At 40.2% G+C, this 23,984-nt stretch overlaps 2 protein-coding genes across 2 annotated transcripts; both read right to left on the bottom strand.

The window, feature by feature from the left end:
• Positions 1-381: 381 nt before the first annotated feature.
• Positions 382-8,280, bottom strand: LOC137272744 (acid ceramidase-like). Its single transcript, XM_067805128.1, has 13 exons — positions 7,875-8,280; positions 6,852-6,895; positions 6,557-6,641; positions 6,198-6,287; positions 5,509-5,587; positions 4,774-4,848; positions 4,276-4,321; positions 3,422-3,566; positions 2,333-2,390; positions 1,700-1,866; positions 1,067-1,234; positions 701-757; positions 382-551 (listed from the first exon to the last, which is right to left on the bottom strand). Exons 1-13 carry the CDS (start codon positions 7,929-7,931, stop codon positions 462-464), a joined length of 1,161 nt encoding a protein of 386 aa, XP_067661229.1. The 5' UTR covers positions 7,932-8,280; the 3' UTR covers positions 382-461.
• A 968-nt stretch (positions 8,281-9,248) lies between these two features.
• On the bottom strand, positions 9,249-21,239 carry LOC137274041 (acid ceramidase-like). The gene is made up of 13 exons (XM_067807004.1): positions 21,076-21,239; positions 18,278-18,321; positions 17,070-17,154; positions 16,306-16,395; positions 15,701-15,779; positions 15,373-15,447; positions 14,297-14,342; positions 13,600-13,744; positions 12,851-12,905; positions 11,976-12,142; positions 11,140-11,307; positions 10,690-10,746; positions 9,249-10,398 (listed from the first exon to the last, which is right to left on the bottom strand). The coding sequence occupies exons 1-13, from the start codon at positions 21,235-21,237 to the stop codon at positions 10,309-10,311; spliced, it is 1,263 nt and encodes a 420-aa protein (XP_067663105.1). The 5' UTR covers positions 21,238-21,239; the 3' UTR covers positions 9,249-10,308.
• Positions 21,240-23,984: the final 2,745 nt, after the last annotated feature.

Below are 23,984 nucleotides of genomic sequence, written 5' to 3' on the forward strand. Positions count from 1 at the left end.
TGGTTAAAGCGTTCGCTAGTCACGCCTAAGACCCGGTTCGATTCCCCTTATGGATACATTGTGCCCATTTATGGTGTCCCCCGGCGTGATATTGCTGGAAAGCGGAGGAAAATCCAACTTACCCACTCATTTCCCCAGGGTATGATGATTTAGACTGCTACAGTAGGTGTTACGCGTGTATGACTCCAACAACTACTGCAACTGCTGCCGCGGTGAGGACTGCACCTACCGCTACCTAACTAAAGGCGTGTTTGTAAGCCCACATACATAGATCATCGCACATACATTGTCTGTCTCGGGTATTAACATCGTACCCCTCCACAGATTAAGGCTCAACAATATCCATCTACCTTGTATCGTTGAAATGAGGAAATCATCAAGTCCTCGAAGAAAACCTTTTATTACAAAATGCGTCACAGGTCCCTTATTGGTTGATCTTCCAGGGGTTTTCCCGAGAACCATCAAAATGGAGGACAGGGGTCGTCACATTCTCGAATCCAGCTTTCAAGTCGGCCGCTCTCCACGTGCATCAGAGCAGTGTAGATAGTTCCCTAGTAGGGGGAAAGATGATTACTGTGTGTTATTCTTATATATACGACTAAAACGCAGGTAACGTAGTAGCGGCAGAGCACAAGGTCAAAAAGGAAGAGAATACATTAAAGCGTTAGTTTGTATTCGGTTTGACTTTGATTAGACATACCTTATTCAGGACAGGCTTCGTGGACAGGACATTGAACAGTGCAGGAAGAGATACCCCCTGTGAAAATATACAAAGCCTTGTGCACACACGCAAACACACTGTATCGAATGGTATGGCGTTAAAAAAAACACACTGACATGCATACGCAATATACATTACCACTGCATACTAGTTACAAGTTAAAAGACTACATACCCCCGTCCCCATCAAAGGGCCCTCTCCTCTCTGCACGCCCCCAGTGTACCCGATCAAAGGGCGATTATTTCCCGTACCAACTCCTTCCCACCCCACTCCGGGGCGACCCATCTCAACGTCACCCGAGTGACAACTCCAAACTACTGAACTCAGGGTTTAGTTCCCTTGTACCTGTTGTGTGGTCTCCCTCATGCACTGGTTGGCCGGGCCCCGTCGGTTGTCCAAAAACAGTGGTTTCATCCAGTGGTCGTAGTTCGTCTCTAGGATGTACCAACCTCCTGCAGACGCCATCGGCCACACATCAATTGCCTCATCCTTGTTGCGCGTGATCACACTTCCCTGGAACCAATCGGAATGCACTCAGAGCGAAGTCCCGTTCAGCAAGCAGAGTGTCCTCCAACATAAAAAATATTGAGAACTAATATCGCCTTCACAACTCATGGACACCTCCACGGGCGGATCCAGAAGGGGATCCAGCAGCAGATCCCTTGTCCTTAAAATGTACTTTGCAAACACACCCAGAACCACCCCAATAAAACACCACAACAACCTCACCTGGAGACTGCAACTGACATGTGATGGTTTTGAAGTGAATGATCGATAGTGGCAGAATTTCTGCTTGGCCTCGGTGTCTTCTCTATGTCAGCATCATGGCGATATTGAGAACAAGCCCATCGGCCATCACCCAGTAGGCATGTCAAATGGACTATTTGTAGAGAAAATTAAGTACCATTCCATAAAATAACTTGATCAAATGTCACACTCGAAACGAACAAACTGCTGTCTTTGATTTTATTGTGTTACCTCCCCTGACGTCCTTCCACCTAGGATATAGTAGATTGGAGCCAGCAGTGGAGTGCTCCGCAGCATGGTTAATGCGTCTGAGTAGGTTTCGGCCGTCTCCAGGGTGGTGCGCGTCAGGAAGCCTGTGAAGGTTCCGTTCTTCATGTCTAACAGCCATTCCAGCACACCTGTTCAAGAACAACCAGGTCAGAGCAGAACAGAGCAGAGCAGGACAGGGCAGGGCAGGGCAGGGCAGGGCAGGGTAGGGCAGGGGCAATGTAAGAAAGGCAGTGTCGTAGCAACCCCGCAGACAACAGTGGTTTGTCCGTTGTACACATTATTAAGAGACATTTAAAAGTCGGGAGTACTGAGGAAGGATAACAATACATAGATCAATAACATCTTTATTACAACGGGTCATGAGTGACGTTTCGGCGAATGTTCTAACACAACACCACTTGCTTGGTAACGGTGTCAGAGCCCACTTCGAAACGTCGCTCATTTGACTTCTTTGAGAGCCATTTGGTAATAAAGATGTTTCCAAAGAAAATGCGAAGAATCTGTCAGCATGAACATGGATCTGAAGCAATGAAGGATACCTGTTCTCAATAATCTGCCCCATCAAAGAGTGAGTGAATTTCATGCTATACTGACCAACGACACCTCCTCCACCGTCCCCGCTGCGGGCGTTCTCCGACACACTGAAGGCTTTCTGTATAGAAAATGGCAGACTCCTGGTCGTTATGTTCATATCTACACACCTACATAATGTCACGTGTCAGCGAATACAGAGGATAACATATGTGCTTTATTAAAGTAAAATATATCCGTATATCAATGGAGGAAATGAGGAACTATCATTAAGCATGTGTTTATCACGAAGATGACGATTGGTGTTCGCTCTGACACCAAATACTGCCATAGCAACTTGATTATAAAATTATGTTCCCTTATTTTCTGCCCTCAGTATTTTGATAAAGGAATATACTTCCAGTGACAGTCAAATAAACAGACACTATTAATAAAAATATTCATTGATGCGAATTATGAGTGAGTGAGTGATTTTAGTTGTACGCCGCTCTCACCAATATTCGAACTATATGGTGGCGGTCTGAAATAATCGAATCTAGACCAGACAATCCAGTCATCAACAGCAAGAGCATCGAATCTGCGCATTTGGGAACCGTTGACATATGTCAATCAAGTCACCGAGCCTGACCACCCGATCCCGTTAGTCGCCTCTTACGACTAGCATAGTTGCCTTTTATGGCAAGCATGGGTTGCTGAAGGCCTATTCTACCCTGGACCTTCGCAAGTTGTGTATAGACCTGTAATATTTGCATTTACCGATGACACTTTCTGGCCGCTGTGTTATTTATCAGTAGAGGCTGGCGTCCGTGACAAGATGTCTTTGTTCACCTGATGACTATGAGTATGTTTAACGCCTTTCATAACATAATTTCAGTTATTGCTTGGTGTCAGCTTAAAGTGAGAGGCATGAACTAACAAGGGCTGTACATACGCCACGAAACACGTAGCCATTGAATATAGAAACATAACAGAGATTATAAATAGATTAACCATGTGATTCCAACCCACGAGTATCAGATCCTGTCACCCCAATGTGTTCACAATGGGTTTTAGGAATTATGTTACACACATTAATTATATGCCTCGTTCCAGTTATTGTGTCAATACTGACAGGGATGAATGTTCAGTAGAAAGTGATGCACACATACTTACCGGCTTCATCCCAGTTACAACCCCGACATAACCAGCGTAGTGAGCCGCTTTAAACACCAGGTTACCTCCCCTCATGTAATTGATATTCACCAAAAGAGGGCGCAGATTTTCCGCAAGAAACCATGTTCTGTTTTTAATGTCATACCTGAAAATGCCATTCACATGGAGGTTTGTTATTGATATTAGAAGATATGTACGAATGGTCAAATGAGGCTTAACTTGTACCATTTAACCTGATCATATGGAGATCGGCGCGTCATAATTACTCCTCTTCACAACCCTGCATAATCTTAAGTGGCATGTTTGAAGTGTGTGGTTCGAACCTTCTGAAGATTTGGATGAACACAGAGGTAAGGCATACTAAGGAAAACCTACAGACCCTTCAGTCAACACACTATGTTTCTAACAGCAAGGTTTTGTCCTAAATCCCGATATTCCTAAAATAGACGTTCGGCTGTTGATATTCAACTTAACAAGTGTCCCAGTCCATCCAGCTGTGAAAAGGTACATCGTTTGGACGGGAATGCCGCGACTTAGTGTGTGTGGCATCAACTCTTCGAATGTGGTTTTGCCATGTTGTCTATACAAAGCTGGTGTATATCAGAGGGAACACGGTATTGTCATGTTGTCTGTACATAGCTGGCGTGTATCAGAGGGAACACGGTATTGCCATGTTGTCTATACACAACTGGCGTATATCAGAGGGAATACGGTATAGCCATGTTGTCTGTTCACAACTGGCGTATATCACAGGGAATGCGGTAGTGCCATGCTGTCCATACACAACTGGCGTATATCACAGGGAGTGCAGCATTACTGTAGTAGTAAGAAAGGATGACAAGAGATGAACGTACCCTTCCCCGAACTCAAAGTCCATGTTTCTGGCGTGGTAGAGTTCTCCTGTAACAGAATGTTAGCAAGTATCAGTGTCATGTAATGAAGAGTACATATTCTAGTGTGTACCTAAATAGGCACATTTTGTATCTTACTGCGTTCACAAATTTATACAATTCCATAGACGCCTCTTTATAGCCATCTGCAGGCATCACTATACCATTCTGTTGGCGCAAACATAGACCATTCTGTATCTGCTAAGAGACACCCTTCTCTTGGCAGCACTTAAAAAAACCCACGAATACGTTGGTATTTGGCCAGATGGTGCCCACATAACACCTCGTTGCGGGTACAGCAACGTGCAGTGAACTTGGACAGAGAGCTATGACTAAGTGTCCCAGTCCACCCGGAAGTGAATGGTACACCGTTAGGATGGGAAGGCCGCAATACCTCGGTGCGCCTGGTGGCTGGAACAGTTGTATGCTACATCTAACAGACTAGTTTTTGAGTTGACTCACCTTTACTGTCCTCAGCGACAATGGACGTGCAGAACGTGGACAACTCGTAGAAGATGTTGTACAGGACCGCCTCGGCTGTAACGACACAGAGATTGAAGGTAAGACAATCGCATGGCCTGTCTGCTCGACTCTGTTGTCAGTCGTCACTGGACTTGCATGTTGCAAAATGATAAATATTTTAGAGATCTTTTCAGGTAAATACAGAGCACTCAATTTCATAAACATACCACTCACTATCTCCATGACGTCTAAAACCTTTATTGTATTGTTCAGTGCGGCGGATCTAGAAATTCTTAAAGGGGGTGGGGATCAAATCATCAGCTTCCACATGGTCTTTAGATATCATCAAAAGGTGAAGTGGGGAGTCTGGATCCGACAATGGATGGGACGCTGGTGCATGCAGCAATGAATATCGCTCCCTGATCATCGTGGCACCATCCCAACTACGACCTTGTTTCGCGTGGCATTCTTATCAGACAAGTAACTATATCAGACATGTAACTGTCACATGAAATGATTATTTTCTGATTTACCAATAATTTGCTGTGTGTTTGTTGGTCAACGACGTCCTCATCTATATTCCAGCTATATGAAGATGAACTGTAAATAATCGAGCCTGGACAAATGATCAACAGCATGAACATCTATCTATACAGTTGGGATATTTTGTATCTGAATGTTTTTTCTAGATGATACTGTATGTTCAATTTTAGTCCAGTCCTCCTAGTAACGTACCCAGCGTCATGCCTGTAGCGTTAGCAATGCCTGCAATCTCCCCGGCAAACGGCTGTGGCAGACGCTCGTCCAGCTTGCCCTTTAAGCGAGATATATTGATTACATAAACATTGCCACGCTCAACTGCAAGGAAACTGTTTGTTAGCTTCAAATATTGGTACACATCAAACGTTTAGCCTCACTTAAAGCGCTCACAGAATTTCTCCACAAATTTGGGGACCAACTGCAAACCTTATGCAGATGTACTGCCTGAGGATCATGCATAAAATTGCTCAAAAGCACGTGCAAGTATTGTGCACGTAACCAAATGCGTTTTGGTGTAATTTTTGTGAAGTTTCACCATTAATTTAACTCGTGACAATAATCTTCTCAACGTTACGAATTTGTTTTACAATACATCAGTTCATGTGCAAAGAGTACCTTTAAACAGTATGGAATGTATTTCCAAAATGTAGCTTAGAACAGTTGATTGAAGCAAGTGACTACATTTAGACTAGTGAGTCTAAACTTTTGATGGGTCGTATGTCAGAAATCATCAGTTGTCTGTTGTAGCAAAATGTGAAGGAACAACTGAAGTTTGGAGGGAGTTTATGACCCCTCTGGCAACTGCAATTTTCTTCCTGGAAAAAAAGGTAGAAAGGCATGTTTTCGTTATTTTTTCGGATATTATGACGTCAGATGCCGCTTACCACGTTGTTCTCCAACCAGTCTACCAGCAGCTTCATGTCACGTCCATACTGCTCCAGACTCGACTTCAACTTGTCCACCAGCCGTCGGATCTGAGGGAGACAGGATGAGTGAGTGGCATATACTTGTATCGTGTGGTCAAACAAACAGACAGGTGAACCAACACTGCGATAATACAATCAGGTTGAATCTGGGATTCGAACCAAGGACCGACAGTGAGTGAATGAGTTGAGTTTTACTCCGCTTTTAGCAACATTCCAGCAATATCTTGGCGGGGGGCACCAGAAATGGGCTTCACACATTGTGCCCATGTCGGACACTTGTCATGTACAAAATCAATTACCCACCCTCAACTACTCACCTGCATCGTCTTCGGCTTCACGACGTGAACCCATCTTTGTTCTGGTGGAAGATCAAGGTCAACAGTCAGTGTCTCAACGCCGGTCCTGAAAGAAGGTATTTTTGCACATTTGCGTTTTTCTGACCCGTAACATGCCTTAAATGTTGTGGTACACTTTATTAAGTAAAATTCTTGTACATTATTGTGTTCACTCCGTTGTCGGGCTTCCCATCCCATCCTTGCCTCAGTCTTTCAAACACTCTCCGCATTTATCCAGCATCATTATGATATGGTAATGAATTAGACCTATACTCACTTTGAGGGAGGGGGATAGACGTTTTTCTCACAGGTGACGTTTTCCTGAAATAGGTGAACATGGGACACGATTAATATAAATATTAAATAGGTACACGATAAGCAAAGGTAAAGATGCACTGTTATCGCTTCAACAGTCCCGTGGACGTCACTTGTTGATATTCATCACTACAACGGAGGTGGTTTATGTTCAAGTTTAACACCCTGAAGTTTGTGCATTTAAACTTGAACACCCTGCTCACGTTCCTGGGGTATTGGCTTCATATATTGACTGTCATATATTTTGTTGTTGTCTTACGTCCCACTCATCAGTTTCAAGCTTTATAACGGTGGTATTTCAATATTAGAGTCTGGAGAATGACATGCCTTCAGCGATGTGACAAAGATTGACCGTCGGATCCATTATTGTTTCATGACTGCCATGTGTTTCTGCGGACTAACACGAATCCTGGGCCCGTACACCATAACAGATTAACACATTTAACAAAAGCGGTCTGCCCCCAAACAAACAAACAAAACGCAACATCAAGACTGTTTTAAAAGGTATGAAAATATATCTGTCGAGTCGTATCGTGGGTGAATATTCATCCACTGCGTGTTATCTTTTTCAGTTTACATAATGCAAACACGCCCCGCCTTTATTCAGCAGATAAGGCAGAAAACGTCGAAAACCAACTTCGTGCCATAGAAGAGTTGTGTCCGTAACAAAAATGGGGCAGTTTTAGAAAGAGACAAGAATATGGACCATATGATAATGTCCGAAAAGGATTTTAAAAAGTCGTGTAAAATTTGTAAAATAGGCATAATTATTGGCCCAAAACATTGTAGCGTGTTATATAAACTGAGCACGATAGCACTCAGCGTAAGCTCCGTGCACCTTCATTCAAAGCGGTCCTTGTTACACAGTTCATGTATTGAAGGAAAGAAGATGTATGTACTTCTCAAAATGCAAAATAATAAATGAAAACGTATCCAGGAATCATACTGCGGTAACTATGCATCTCACTCAACACGTGCTACCTACACCCAGGGCGAGTGACGCCGTCGTCAGCAGCAGCAACACATACACCACCGTCTTCATGTCTCTGGGGTGGAGCTGTCCGACTTCAAAGGTCCTAGTTATCCGATGTCTTGTATCTAGTGCATGATAACGTGTTATATACACAGACCTAGAGACAGACAGACAGCCTGGTAGATATTGGGTCTACAATGATATAGGTGATAACCCTCTTTCCTGACACACTGCTAATCTGCAATATCGGTGTTGGTCAGTAACACCTGGTAGAAAACTATGGGCCATAATATCATAAGGTCTATCTCTGCGGGGAGATCAGGAGACAGATAATTAACGTCATGTGAACCCTGACTTTGACCGATCAGTATGTTGTTTATTGGACCAGTAGGATCTCAGCTTTCTTATACTTAGACCCCTGATTCGGAAATTTGTGCGTAACTAAAGGAAAAATCAGAGAACTCATATCTCCTTGAGATACTCATTTTCGGGTGTGGTGTATATTTCGGGTGTGTGTTTCGCGGTGTTCACAAGAGTGCCTAATATGTAAATAGTTTGTTGTCGAGTTGATGTTGTATTGGGCATTTAGACACCTCGTCACCTATTTGCTGCCAAGAAAGGTCACGTGACGTTACTTCGTACAGCTTCCCTCACATCTTCACGGAGATATGTTGTAAAGGCAAGCAATTCCATTATAACCAGCTTGTGCTGACAAATACTGAACAGAGTTGTGCTGTATGGTTCGATGATTACAGCTTCCTTGTAAGAGGGAACTCATTTTCACCTGAGTTTCAATGTTCATTAACAAAATTTCATGGCAAAAGTAGGGTGTGCACCCCCTACACCCGCCTATGGTATTCTCAAGGTTGGCTCTTGTATTCTTAGGCATACTTAGTGTGTTCTCCAGCTTGTTAGCGCTGGTCATAGTCCTGCATAGTGCTGATCACTGTATTTTCATGGTTGCAGAAGTGCTGCTCAGTGAGTCAAACTGTATCTTACTGTCCTCTGTATGTTACTTAATGCATGATCAGGACGTTACTGAGTTCAAGATTTGTTAGTGTCGGTCATACTGGTTTCTGAATGATATATGATCTATGCTGCTCTGACATGCTTAGTTTTAACAGGGAGACTCTAGCAGGTTGTAGATTATCCTTGGTTTTAAGACCAGTGGCCAAACAAACGAGTCAGACAATATTCTGCCTCTATAAAAGTAGCAGCAATGTTACAGTGCTGGGATAACAGGTAGAGTTTCAGTGATGGTACCAAAGTCAGGAATCAAAACCTGGAAAGAGAAGGCTTTGTTTACTTACCTATAGAAGAAAACACTTTTACACACATATACAGCTGTTAAGCAGGAGCAGAATAAAAACCAAAAACAAGGACAGATTATATTAGAAAGGATTTATTTACAATGCAAAACAATATATGCATAACTGTGAAGTGAAATCTCAAAGTGGACACAAAAAGAAACTTCTGGTTCTTTAATGTTACTTTCTTCTAGTTGAGATCAGGGCCGTGCTAACCCAAAACATGGGTTGATACAAGGGAGGTAGCTTTATTCAGCTGAACAGCAGGTCAACCTGTCATGTTATCATTTTGCTGGTGTGTTTGGTTGGGGTTCAAATTTCGGATTGGGTGATTTGGTATTAGGTATAACAATTCATTTTTTTCTTTTTATTAAAAAAAAAAGTTCAAAGGGAAACTAATAGTCATATTCACTGATTCTAATGACACAATAAAAGAACCTTTTCCATGATCTAGTTTTCTTACAGATGGAAACCAGTGCAAAATCATTCAGATATATTTCCCAGTAAAACACAAAATCAAAACAAGTGCAACATTAAACTTACTGTTCCACATAAGTACATAAATACACTAAACTTACTGTTCCACATAAGTACATAAATACACTTAGTGACAATTCAACACTCTTCCAAAGAAAACTGAACAAATTTTGACTCTGAACCAACAACATCTCCCTCTTGCCCAAGGAATGTTTCTCATGCATATTAATGTTATATTAGTACTCATTTGACTTACAGAGACAGTTCCTGTCTCTAAAAACTTAGAAACAACACATTATGCATTATTCTTCATATTGCACAACTGTTAGTGAACAACAATAATACAGGTAAATCTTGGATCTGAACTAAAGCTATACATTAATTGCTTGGATGATGATGGTTGTAAAATAGACTTTATTCCAATTAGCACTTTAGTACAAATGGCACAGATTTCCAATATCACATCATGATGACTTCACTGCTGGTACACAGGCATTTCCATGGTAACACTTCAGTCTGCATCCTCAACATCTAATTGATACCTGTATCTTGAAACTTCTGTATGAAACAAAACTCATCATCCATGAAAAAATAGCACAGACCAGCCAGTTGGTAAGAATGGTAGAGACTGACAGTTGCCATGGAAACCTGGAAGTGGAAGGTTACCAAGGGAAACAAGGGTCCTTGCAATACTGTATCCAGGTTTCAAGATGGCCGCTGTCAACCTGCATTAGAGCTGTGTATGTGGTTAGCTGAAACAAAAACAATGAGTGAGTGGTATGTGTGTGTTAGTGAGTGAATTAGGCCACTTTCGATTTTACTGTTCACCTATGTGTATTCCAGTAACAATAGAACATCTACTCAACACCGAAGGGTCATCAGAAGATTCATCAATTCGCAGAGCAAAGTTCATTCCCCTATTGCCACAATATTATGACAGTATAGCATACTTTTTAAAAAAATCCAGTTACAAATTTATATTTTTCACATGATCTATCTTCTGAAACAAGAAATGGTGAAAATACCATGGCATATCGACTAACCTTGTTAAGGACAGGTATGGAAGAGAGCACATCAAACAGCCCATTGATGGAGACATTCTGTAACACACACAAACAGAACTATGTCGGTGTGGTTACAATATGGCAAAGTAGACATACACTGAGAGCGGAACAATAATGTGTTTGATAAATGGGTGTGTGATATTTGTAGTGGTACACTGGTTTCACCAATACCTCCAAATTGCGGGTTTACAAATGGAACATGCACAGGACCATAGTCTTTAGGAGACCAGCATGGAGGGTGGGGCCATTCTGACCTTGAATTCACACAGGATTTTCCAGCCCTCCTTACTTTTTGCCAAGGAGAATTCATGACTACATCAGATCAACATAAATTATAATCAATTACTTTAAAGACAGACGACAGCAGTGAGTGTGGTTTCTGTATGATGTATACTTAATCCTAAAAGCAGTCAGTGCGGAACAAGTTACCTGCTGAGTGAGTTTGTGCATGCACTTGTTGGCAGGGGTACGTCGGTCATCTAGAAACATGGGTTTCTCCCAGTGGTCGTAGTTGGTTTCCAGGATGTACCAGCCTCCAGCGTTTGCCATTGGCCACACGTCCAGTGTCTTTTCCCGGGCCCTTGTGATCACACTGGCCTACAACAAAACAATATGGTCAACTTGACTCAAGAGTTAGTGTAAAAACTATGTCAATCTTTCTTCCTGAATACACTTTCAACAGAGTTTAATCATCATGTGTGAATCCAATGTGGCTAATTCAGTCGGAATGATCCGAAACTATCTCATCTAGTTTAATCTGAAGTGAGTGAGTGAGTTTAGTTTTACGCCGCATTCAGCAATATTCCAGCTATATGGCAGTGGTCTGTAAATAATAGAGTCTGGACCAGACAATCCAGTGATTAACAACATGATCATCGATCTGCGCAATTGGGAACCGATGACACGAGTCATCCACGTCAGCAAACCTGACCAACCGATCCCGTTAGTCGCCTCTTATGACAAGCATAGACGCCTTTTACGACAAGCATGGGTTGCTGAAGGCCTATTCTACCCAGGGACAGTTTAATCTGAAACGTGTATGAATTGGAAGGCAATATTGCCAAAAATGAAACACAGGTGTTCATTCTGGCTACATTGAACAAATTGTGGTATCATCATCACATGTTCTAATGAGAACAGGCATGTTTCTGATATGGAGATATCACCTGATAACCAGCCCATTACATCCGTACGTTTCATTTACAGGGAGGTGATGTAAAAGAGTCTGTACTCTTCTTCATGGATGTTTAGTTTTCCAGACTTACCTCCCCTGACTTATTGCCTCCGAGGATGAAGTACGCTGGAGCCAACATCTCAGTTTGCGTCAGCCAGTCATGGGCCTCGGCATAGCTGGTGGCATTCTCCATGACGCGGCGAGTCAGGAAGCCCATCCATGATCCATTGTGATCACCCAACACCCATTCTATGATCCCTGTATCAGAGTATAAACATCATATCAACTGCTGACAATCACAGATAGCTACATGAACACAGAAGCTGATGTGATGTGCATCTACTTCCAGACACATTGCATGTAAATGTACCACCTTCTCATATTGATGACATCGTGACTTAAATAATGGATGTAGGAAGCAATCCTCGCCCAACCTAACTTCCCTACTAAGCGTGATTTGTCAGCTGGTTCATCGGCAGACTGGAGATTACAACAGCACCACATCATGAGAAATACCACCCTGAATGGTGGTGCATCTATGTCCTGTAGGGAGGATGAGTTCGTTTCCTGGCAAACCAATGACCGAAATCATAAACAACAATTCACTCTGCCAAGTCAGAGAGTGAGCGAGTTAGGCTTTACTGCACTTTCAGCCACAGTGGAGGACACCAGAAATGGGCTTGATGCATTATACTCATGTGGGGAATCGAACCCAGGTTGAACTACTAGGGTCCTTGTCAAATTCTGAGAAGCCGACCATGTGATCCAAGATCTTAAGATATGTTGCATATGAAGACTCAGTATCTTTAAATTCCATAAATCAATGACATGCAATAAATAATAATGTACACACACAACAATGTGTCATCTGGTTGTGAGATAATCACTTAAACTACACCATCAGCAGTACAACTAACTTCATGTCAACAGAATTATGTCACACTGAAACATTGATCAGTTCCATACCAATAAATCCCCCGTCAGCATTGAACCTCTCATCCATGGACAGGGTGAACAGGGTCTGAAGTAAAGATATCAATCAATGATACACAAACATGGACTTTCTGACTACTTACAATATCTGCTTGATATAAGAATACACTGAATCTCACACAAGTGGCATTGGACATCCTTGTCACTCAAAACATTACCTGACAGAGGTGAATGTTAAACACACCAAAATACTGATATGTTTGTTAACCAGTGTTTGTAAACATGTGGATGAGATTCTGTCCTGAAAGGCAAAAGAAATGCAACTCTGGCTTTTTGTCAAGTTTTTAAACGGAAGACATAAATATGAATGCTTACTTTTATAAGATTTTATTTTTTTAAACTTGTGTTTCTTTTGCTGTTCACAATATTTATCAACAAAAATCAATATTCCAACTTTCTTGGTTTGTAGACAGTAACAGTAATAAACAGTCTTGACTGTAAGAACACAGTTACACAGCTCAAGTGGCAGAGGACATGGCTTAAAAGATTAATTTATTATTCATTTCTGACAAAAACATCTAACCAGAGCAGTCCAGCTATCTATTTGTGACCTGTAAAAGCCATCCTGGGGAAGATACTCCATGTCCTGATATTAGTAGCCAAGTCCACCATAGTAAAATCTGACTCAAATTTAGTAGCCTTTTGCAACAAACAAAATAATTGTAGAGAAATATCCCCTACAGAAATAGTGAGAAAATAATGAAAAAGTGTGGGAAACGCACAGGTTTGACAGCAGTCAGGATTCCGACATAGCCAGCAAAGTGGACGCCCTTGAAGAGTGTCTTGCCACCACGAGTGTACTCGATGTTGACGATAAGGGGGCGGAGGAACTCGGAGATGTCCCATGTGTTGTTCTTTATGTCCCAGCTGGTTAGATGAAGATAGGGAAACCCTGTTAATCCAGATGTACCCAAGGAACCTCATTAATCAGGACATATCCAGGAAACCCCATTAATAAGGACATACCCAGTAAACCCCATTAATCAAGACTTACCTAGGGAACCTCATTAATCAGGACATACCCAGGAAATCCCATTAATCAGGACATACCCCAGAAACCCCATTAATAAGGACATACCCATGAAATCCCATGAATCAAGACTTACCCAAGGTGACCTCATTTATCAGGACTTACCAAGGAAATCCGATTAAACAGGATATATCCAGGGAACCTCATTAATCAGGATGTAAACTAGAAACCCCCTTAATCAGGACATTTCCAGGAGGGCCCACTAAACATGACTTACCCATTAAAATTGTTATATCTTAATGATTCCACGATATATAGAGTCTGCAGGTTTCTTTAGAGTAATTACTCCAAAGTAAAATCTTGATGGATATTTCATTGTTACGGCAATGAACAGCAAAACATAACGACACAAAGTTTTCACATTTTCACTCTCACCAGATTCCACTCACCCTAAGAACAGTCCAAAGTCCAAGTTCCTGGCATGGAATAACTTCCCTGTAAAACCACCAGTAGCAATACAGTGTCAGTAGCAATGACAGGTTGTCATAACATGATCCATATCTCAAATGCTGAGCCAGGAATGAAGTTCATGGTAAAAATATTCATCTACAAAGAAATTGTCAAATAAAACCCAAAAAGAGAACTGTCCTGAACTATTCTAAGGCAATGTAGATGAGTTTTTCTTTAGTTCAGCTGGCTTCTTTCCTCAATGTATAGGAAGCATGTACATCCTCCCACCAGTCTAAGTAAACTTCGTTTCATTGTATTTCGTTACACTACTTCACTGAGTCTAACAAAACCTAGTAGAAGGACGTGTCAGGTAGCCTTTGAGCGACCAATGACGGTCCATTCAAATGCGAGACGGTTAAATAGATTTAACCAATCAGACAATGGCTACTATTTAGGGATCGGAGGGACTTTCAAAATATTCAGGTCACCGACACAGATTTATCTACAAACAAAAATCAGCATATAACAGAGTTATTTGACCTGCAGTATATACGCTTTGGGGTTTCTGTTGACATGGTTACCATTTGCTAATATTTCCACAAATTAACATCCTTGAATATTGTTAAAAACACTATTTTCAGCGACTGTTTACTCAACGTTGTCATGGCAGTACGTATGCCGTGTGCATCACCCGGAAGCGATCGTACGCTTAATAGCATTCGGAATCGTTCAGGTACGAACCTTTTCGAGATAAAAAGTTCATAAGGGATGTGCGAATGTGCACTTTTGCGATTTGGTAAGCTGTGTTCTGATTGGTCAATCTCAAAGGTTATATGATGCGACCTCCCATAAGGTTTTGTTAGACTCAGTGGTGGAGTGTAACGAAAAGTACTGAGGATAAGTTTACTTAGACTGAACCTCCCACAATACATTCCTAGATCACACCTCTGTACTGACACACTACCCTGCCATGTTGGTCCTATCACTCACTTTCACTCTGCCAGGACACTCAGTAAATTGTAAACTAGTCACCTCAAGAAAACAAATCTATGTGTTTGAGTAAACTGTCATATACCCGTTGGATCCTCAGCGACGATGGAGGTACACACGGTGAAGAACTCGTAGAACAGATTGTACAAGACGACCTCACCTGACATGTAGAAATACAAAACATGTTAACATAGTTACCACATTATATTTGATACAAGTAGTACACCTACTGTTGAAATTATGGCACATTTCTAACATGAAATCAGTCATTCTGGAATGATATCTTAGGATACCATCTCAATATTTTCAAGAGTAGAAAATAAACCTGGTTCATTCTGTCCTTCTGTTGTACAATATAAAAGTAAGATAGAAACATATCGCAAACAAGATGCAATGTGTTGGAGAGTGCGTACCAAGTTTCAGCCCAGATGCCTTCGCGATCCCACTCATCTCCCCAGGAAATGGGTACGGCAGAGTCTTGTCAAGTGTGGGCTGGAATGATCAACATGGGAAAGAGTCAATAAAACAAGGTGAAAAGTCTACTAATCGACTGTTGAAGAAAGCTGACTATGAATGTCTTGTCTACATTGGGTGTGAGAATGAATGCATCTGTTCCCTGCTGTCCTGTCAGGGCATGCCGCGATGATATGTTTACAGGTAAGGAGGGGAAGCATGGGCTCACTGAATCCCTGACACTTAGCATGTTAGATATATATAGTTGCAGAACTATGATTACCTATGGAATAAACCATAAAACAATACTCACTTCTCAGAGATTATCTCAGTCATACATTCATGTTAACAGTTTCATCAGCAATATGGCAATTGCTCTGCACCTATAAAACACAGCTGGTATGGAGCAGTTTAACAGTACTAACACTACAAATCCTTTCATGAATATTCATGAATAAGTAGCTTGCTTATATCACATGACTGTGAATGTCGTGGCCAGTGAGTAACTGACTTAACATAATACATAACACATAAGGGCAATTATCACGGAAGGAATTTGACTTACAAAGTTATTGTCCACCCAGTCGATGAGGCCCTGTGCCTTCGGTGTCCACTCCAAGGCATATTTCTTAAACTCTGCCAGGATATTCCTGACCTGAGGAGTAAACACGTAGCTAGTCAAGGAATCGCAATGTAACTTATCCATATCTGTGTATATCACAATCTGGATGGATCTGTGTCCATGTGATATTAAACAGGGTGATGCAATGTCACTTTATGCAGGATAAGTATTAAGTTTATAGAAGTACTTTAACTTAATCTTTCAGCAACATTTCATTCAGAGCAGAATTAACATGCATAAATAGAACATTATCAATGCAGTGCATCATGTTGTTTTCGATGGAAGGAAATTCTCGTGAATTTTGGACGAAACTAATTCTCACTTAGACCAGTCCAATTTTATTTGTTGTTTTATGGATTTTTGTCCCCAGAAAACCTAAAAGTAGGAGGGAATGTTTCTAAAAACATCACCAAAGTAATATTCCTTTTAAACACTAAAGGTATTTTACTACTGGCAATTTCTGAAGTGTATATGGGAAAAAGACAATGAAAATTATTTTTTAAGGTAAGTTTATAATGGTTAGGACATTAGTGTGGAAAATTCATTTTAATTTTTTTTTTTTAATTTCTATTTTCATTTTTTTTATTTCTTATCCATAAAACAACAAATAAAATTGGTCTGGATTTATCACCAATAATAAAAACACACTTCCAGAAGCGAGCTAAATATATCCACCTATGTCAAGGTGTGCTAAGAGTGACCTTCACCTGTACTGCCTTATCTTCCACAACATGTGTCCACCTCTGTTCTGGGGGAAGGTCAAGGTTAACCACATAGGTCTTGACCTTCTTCCTGGAAATGGAAGAATATTGAACTATTTAATGGCAGTAGTAAATTAGTAATGAAGCAGTTCTAATCATACTGATGGGCACACAATATTTGTTAAATCATCCTTGATGACAACAATTCATTTAAGTCAAAGATCCTTGTCATCACCTGTAAACATTTAGGGTGCCCTAGATTTAAATACTACAGCAGCATAATCCACGAACACACAGAGCATAGAGTCATTTGTCAGTTTTAGTTGTTCCTGAATAGAGGACTCATAGTTTTCTTATAAGTTCATTTGACCTGGGAAGGTCCAGGGTAGAACAGGCTTCAGCAACCCATGCTTGCCATAAAAGGCGACTATGCTTGTTGTAAGAGGTGACTAACAGAACGGGTGGTCAGGCTTGCTGACCTGGTTGACACATGTCATTGGTTCCCAATTGCGCAGATCGATGCTCATACTGTTGATCACTGGATTGTCTGGTCAAGACTTGGTTATTTACAGACTGTCGCCATTTAGGTGGAATATTGTTGATAGATGATCAAACTGTATATTGAAATATGACGAAAAAATGTAACAGGCAAAAAATGTAACAGGCAAAAAATGGAACTCTTAGAGTTCACTCTTAGACTAGTTAGAGGCAATGAAAACAAAAACAACTGGTCAGTCAAGAAAACAGACAACTTATCAATCAGTGATGACATCATCAAGTCATGTGACAAGCCATAATCTAATCACAAGATCATGGCAATGTCTGATAATGCTTGACATCCTGATCCTATCATAGTAAACACCATGAAAACTGTAACAGTGCTGGACTTAACCATCAGCTAATAAGATAAACGTTTGCATAAGTCAACAAGCAGCTTTAGACAAATGCCAGACAATGCACAAAGTAGTCCATGGTGATTGTAACAGTGAGTACCATAATTAAACAGTAATAAATGGCTCTTCAATTTCATATAATTTTTCAGATGCATATTCTAAAACAAAAAATATGAATGGTGAATCTCAGTCTTTTCCTCCCCTGTTGAAATAATTAGCCCACAAATCCACAGAATATGTAATTAAAACTTAAAGTATTGCATGGCCTAAATATACCTATCCACCTTTATGAACATTTCCTGCTGGATCTTCACAACTTACTCTATGGGCGGAGGGTACGTGCCTCGAACACAGCTCTCATTGTACTGAAACAAAAACACAACACTGTTATATCTGGCGAAATAGGGAGACATGTATAGACAGCAGACTGGGTGTACATCCTCCAACCATTGTTCATTCCATGAAGATGTTACATATGTAAGAATGTGTCGAACTTTCTAAACAATAAATACTGCAACATATATTTGTATTCAAACTTAATGTCCCCAATGTTTCCAGAAAGAAAAAATACACTGCAAACTGACAGACAGACAGACAGATAAGTTCATCACCACCCAAGCCTCATTTAGTACATGTACTGCATTTTCTGCTTGGATATTAACAATGAAAAAGTCTTGGCATGGACTGTCAGTAATGACACTGCCAAACCATGATGCAGAAATAATATACCCAGAGTTAGCTTCAAATTTAACTTCCCTATTAACCTGAAGCTGCACAAATGTTTCAACAATTATCACAATATGAGGAGGGCTTTTCCTTACTGGTGTTTGTTATGCAATGACAAACCATAAATTTTGAAAATAGGAAGCAAAATTAGCCATGTTAATATCTTGAGATGGTTATTCAATGATATGAATTTAAATAACTTCACTAAGCACTAAAACAATCTTTCATCACACATTAAAAGCCTAATGTTCAAAAGACGTTTGTGTTTTGTTTGACCTTTTACACATGATACACAACCATAACAGAATATATAACAAATCCAATTTCCTTAAACCTGAGATAAAAAGACAACTGCACCAGGATGTAGCACAGGTCTGTATACAAGGAAGCTGATTAATGGATGTGGCTGACAAACTGAACACATGATCATACTGACAATACACCCACACTGATGATACCATAATGACAGAGCTGAATTAGTCAGCAAGTTTATTTATGTCGCTTTTACCAATATTCTAGCAGTATCACAGCTAGGGCCTCAAGAAATGGACTTCACACATTGTACCCATGTGGGAATCAAATCAAGGTCTTCAGCGTTATGAGGGAACCCTACAACCACTAGTCTACCCCATCACCCCATGTGCTAAATGAACAAATTAATGACAAATAACCCAAAATAGACTCATTAAAATTAGACTGAAATTATGCAGTCCAGAATTGTTGAAATGTTATAAACAAAATTTTAATTAAATTAAACAACTGTCTAAAAAAATAAAGAAATAAGTGTCAGTAATGGCAAGAGGTCACAACAAATACACACAACCCATACATCCAATGCAAATACAATTTCATAACATATGAATTAATAACAGTGTAATGACCACAATTTCAAACAATGAATGCTTAGAGTGAGTGAGTTTAGGTTTATGCAACTTTTAGCAATATTCCAGCAATATCATGGTGGGGGACACCAGAAAAAGGGCTTCACACATTGTACCCATGTGGGGAATAGAACCCGTGTCTTCAGCATGATGAGCAAACACTTTAACCACTAGGCTACCCCACCACCCAATGAATGTTTAGAACATTTTGGGGCTGGAGTCCATGTGGAAGAAAATTTTCACAAGGTAATCGTCAGTATACAAAGTCAGCAATCTAACCCATTCAGCCACTACAGTTTCCACTAATGGAGATGTGACAACTGTTAAATACACTTGGAATGTCATTCAGAAGTGATTACTAGTACATAAAGGTTGGAAATGTATGGATGTGAACTTCTGTAAAATGAGGAGCAAGAAAATAACATTCCTAATCTTGGTCAGTCCATCATAAACTGGATGTCACATACTTTGTGTACCCCTCTGACAAGTGTCAGTTGGCTAACATGGGTGGGACCCATCAGAAAAAGCTGTGAATACACGATGACATTTAGTATCATATGAGGTCAAATGTAACATACAGGTATCTGTGCGATAGAGATTAATCACTGACAGCTTAACAATATAGCTACTTTGATTTGATAAACAGCAGTCAGCAAGCTTCATTACCATATCTACTTACAGACTTTGAACCTACATGTATGTACAGATGTGGACCAAATAGTTATACCATCTCTCTATTGATCAAGTGTGTTGTATATAGCTTTCTGATTTACAAGTTCATTTATCACATTTGTATACAAACAATTTCACTAAAGATATACTGAAAGAATGAATTTTCCCTCAGTAAAATAATCTTAAATGCTTAAACAATACAAGAATCAGTTTTCAGGAACAAAACATTAAGATTATAATATACATCATGCAGTTAGAGTAGAAGCACATCAAATCTTGCACTTGACATTTTTCATCAATGACAGTTTAGGTGTGGAAATAAAATATGGGAAAATGTCTTCATCACCACAGTGTCTGAATTCTTTTGAAAAAGTAGTTTTAGCATTTATAAAAATCTCAAGGTATCCCATGAGAAAATTATAAAACATTTTAATTTGTTTAAATTCAAGTAATGTTCCTGAATGGCAATTAGAAGTTGGACCAACATGAATACACGTCACGTTTTATTCACCTGATGAAGGAGCAAGAATTAGTTTTGAAATGTCCCATTCAAAGAAGTGGCTATCCATAAAACCGTTCATGTATTCCAATACCAAAATATGACACAAAGAAGAAATTTTAAAAAATAATCATAATAAGTTTCTAAAAACAAGTGTGTTCTGTCTAACACTGGTACTGAAACTGCGTGCTGACAACAAGCCTTTGCGAAACATTTCTGTTGAAATGTCAGTTTAAACCATTATCACCCGGTGACATTACTGACAACACAGCCAGAGCAGAAGCAGAGGCACTGCTATTTGCTTTGCCGGTTTCAGGGAACTTAATGACAGTTCACGTTACCTTTGGTGTCTGTGCCACCGAAATGACAACACATCCCATCAACACGCCAACCGTCCACAGCATTTTTTTCCGTGTGAGTAAACTTCCAACTGTTGAAGCGTCAGTGTGACAATCACATGACAACAAATGCACGCTTCCAGTACTTCCGTGGTCAAAGCGCATGCCTAAATGAAGGTGTGCGCAAACCCGAACCGGTTTCTCGTTTTCGACATAAAAGGCAAGGGTAAAGATAGAACCGGTTTAATGTACTAGTACATCCGGGATGAGTTGACCCACACATTGGCTGCGGAGAGATATCAACTGTTATTACTCTGTATCTGTTTGTCAATATTAACACGACTTAAATTTCAACATGTCAGAAGTAAGTAACCGCAGTATTCTACGTATTCTATATCGGAGCGTGAGAATACCCGCACCAATTAAATTACATGTAGCTTAATAGCAAAAACCGGTGACAATCATGACGATTAAAAAGTCGGGGTGTAAAATGACTACGTTGAATTTGAGCAGTCTGATATTAATGGCGAGTCACGACAGCTGCACGCGGTGGTAACTTAGGTTGGCTCGATCGAGCAGCTTTGTATCATGTGTGTTTAGTAAACATGTTTTGAACATGTAATTCAATTTCAAAAGCCACACCTCAGTCTTCTGTCACATGGGAGTTCGGATATCTGTACAGAAGCTTGTCTACAAGCTCTGTTCTGTCACATCAGACAGTACGTACCACCTAGCTGACGTCAGAGGTGTCACTGCTTCAGGGGAATTTTATGTTACATTGACATGACTAAAGACAGTAAAGTACTAAAAACTCATATTAAACTGTTTTGTTGTATCCCCAAAATTGACACAACTGCAAATTGGATAGGTTGGAATAACTCACTTTGGCCTAACTGAGCATTCAGTGGGGTGCATAAGAGGTTATCCAGAAAAGCATCTTTACTCATTAAAATTGGGCGAAACTTTGAAAAAAATATGACAACTGCAGAAAACAACAGATCAGACTATAGATGGCAGTTAGGTCGCTCAGACAGTTATGATGACAGTCCATCGACTCATCTGGCATGAATTGAAATGCATGCGTTTCCTACTGTTATCCCAAAGACAATTTTTGTTTTTACATGTCTCTCTTTCATAAAGATTATGTTGAGATACGTAAAAGAGTATGATACCTGATACCCATAGAAAAGCATCATAATAAATGTTTCAAAGTATATAGATAGTATGATCACCCGAAGCCAGACTGGACTGAATATTATTTGTAAATTGTTATGACATACTTTGACAGTTTAATTCCCCAATAGGATTATCATCCATCAGCTGATATCTCTATCCTCGAGCCCGAGTATGACCCTGACCCCAACACCAACCATCGCCTGCTACACCCGTCCTGGTTTTTCTTTTGAGACAACCCTTCCTACCTGTGTGTGTTAATTAATAATAGTGATAGTGAAACAGCATGGTAGCTACATCTTTATTAGTGTCAGCAAGAAAGTTATTATTTTTTACGTCAGCTGTTGTCTAATTTCAAAATGGGCATTTAAAAAGTGTCCTGTTTAATACAATATCATCACACACTAATTTGCAGGAAACCATGGTCTGTTCCAAATAACTCGCTCTGGACTTTGGGTGGCTCATTTCTGCGCAAATCTCTCTTCAGTAAAGCCCTTTTTCCATGTTTCCTATCTCCCTACCACTGGAACTGTAGTTAGGCCGAACTTAGTGGTTGTATATACGATAGGGATATGAGACTACTTTTTACAAAAGCCATCGTAAAACTTTATTTCATAATCATGATAATGAAAGACCATTTTTGACAAAAGTCTCTGTAATGAAAGACCACTTTTAACAAAAGCTTCTGTAAAGCTTTATTTATGAAATTAAGCTTTAAAGACTCTTTTGCCAAAAGTGGTTTCATACCATGCATACCACTACTGTATATACCGCTTTAGTTTTACAGATATTTCACATATCAACTACATAAACTGTAGAGATAAATGTGACAAAACCCAAATTTATTCCTATTTCCGACAGTACTTCATATATAAACATAAAGTGTCTAGGATATCAACTAGGATGTCACACATCTTTACATGTGTGTGATCCCATGTCATTTGTTCATATCAGTACATTTACATCACATCCATCCTCAAGGCATTCATTCATGATATTTCACAATAACTGATAGCAAGAACTTCAGCAGGAGAATGCTTAGAACTAGCGCATTGCTGATTAATTTGTTGTGTTCATCCATGTCAACTGTTTTGTTTCCTGCACACCCTGTTGTGTCGATCCTTCAGGTTACCCACGTCTTTACTATGGAGATGACCTGTGAAGGATGCTCAGGTGCAGCAGAGAGGGTCCTCAAGAAACGGCGTAAGTTATCTCATAAGTACTATAACCAGGGAAAAAATTTAGTGCAATACTCAAACCTTCTGCAGGCCTTGGAAGTGTGAAGGTGACAAAATATTTTATGTTCAACCTGAATGTACAAAGCTTCAAATGTTTGAACGTGCTTTCCACTATCATGGATGTGAAACCAGCTTTAATTGTTTGGCTTTGTGCCATCCTGTCAGCTTTTTGCTTGAGGTTTAGCTCTCTTCTTGATGTTTTACATACTTTCCTTGTCTCTGCAGCGGAAAACACAAACATCCAAACTGACCTAACCACACAGAAGGTGACTGTGACGTCCACTCTCTCAGGTGAAGAACTCTTGGAAATCCTAAAGAAGACTGGAAAAACCGTTTCGTATGATGGCACACAGTAGTGACAGCAGGTGAATATGTTTGAGTCACTAGTCCAGACACATTGAATGATCCACTTGTCCAGACACAATGAATGATCCACATGTCCAGACACAATGAATGATCCACTAGTCAGGACACAATAAATGATCCACTAGTCCAGAACAA

This window comes from Haliotis asinina, chromosome 2 (genome assembly GCF_037392515.1).
Source record: "Haliotis asinina isolate JCU_RB_2024 chromosome 2, JCU_Hal_asi_v2, whole genome shotgun sequence".
NCBI lineage: Eukaryota > Metazoa > Mollusca > Gastropoda > Lepetellida > Haliotidae > Haliotis > Haliotis asinina.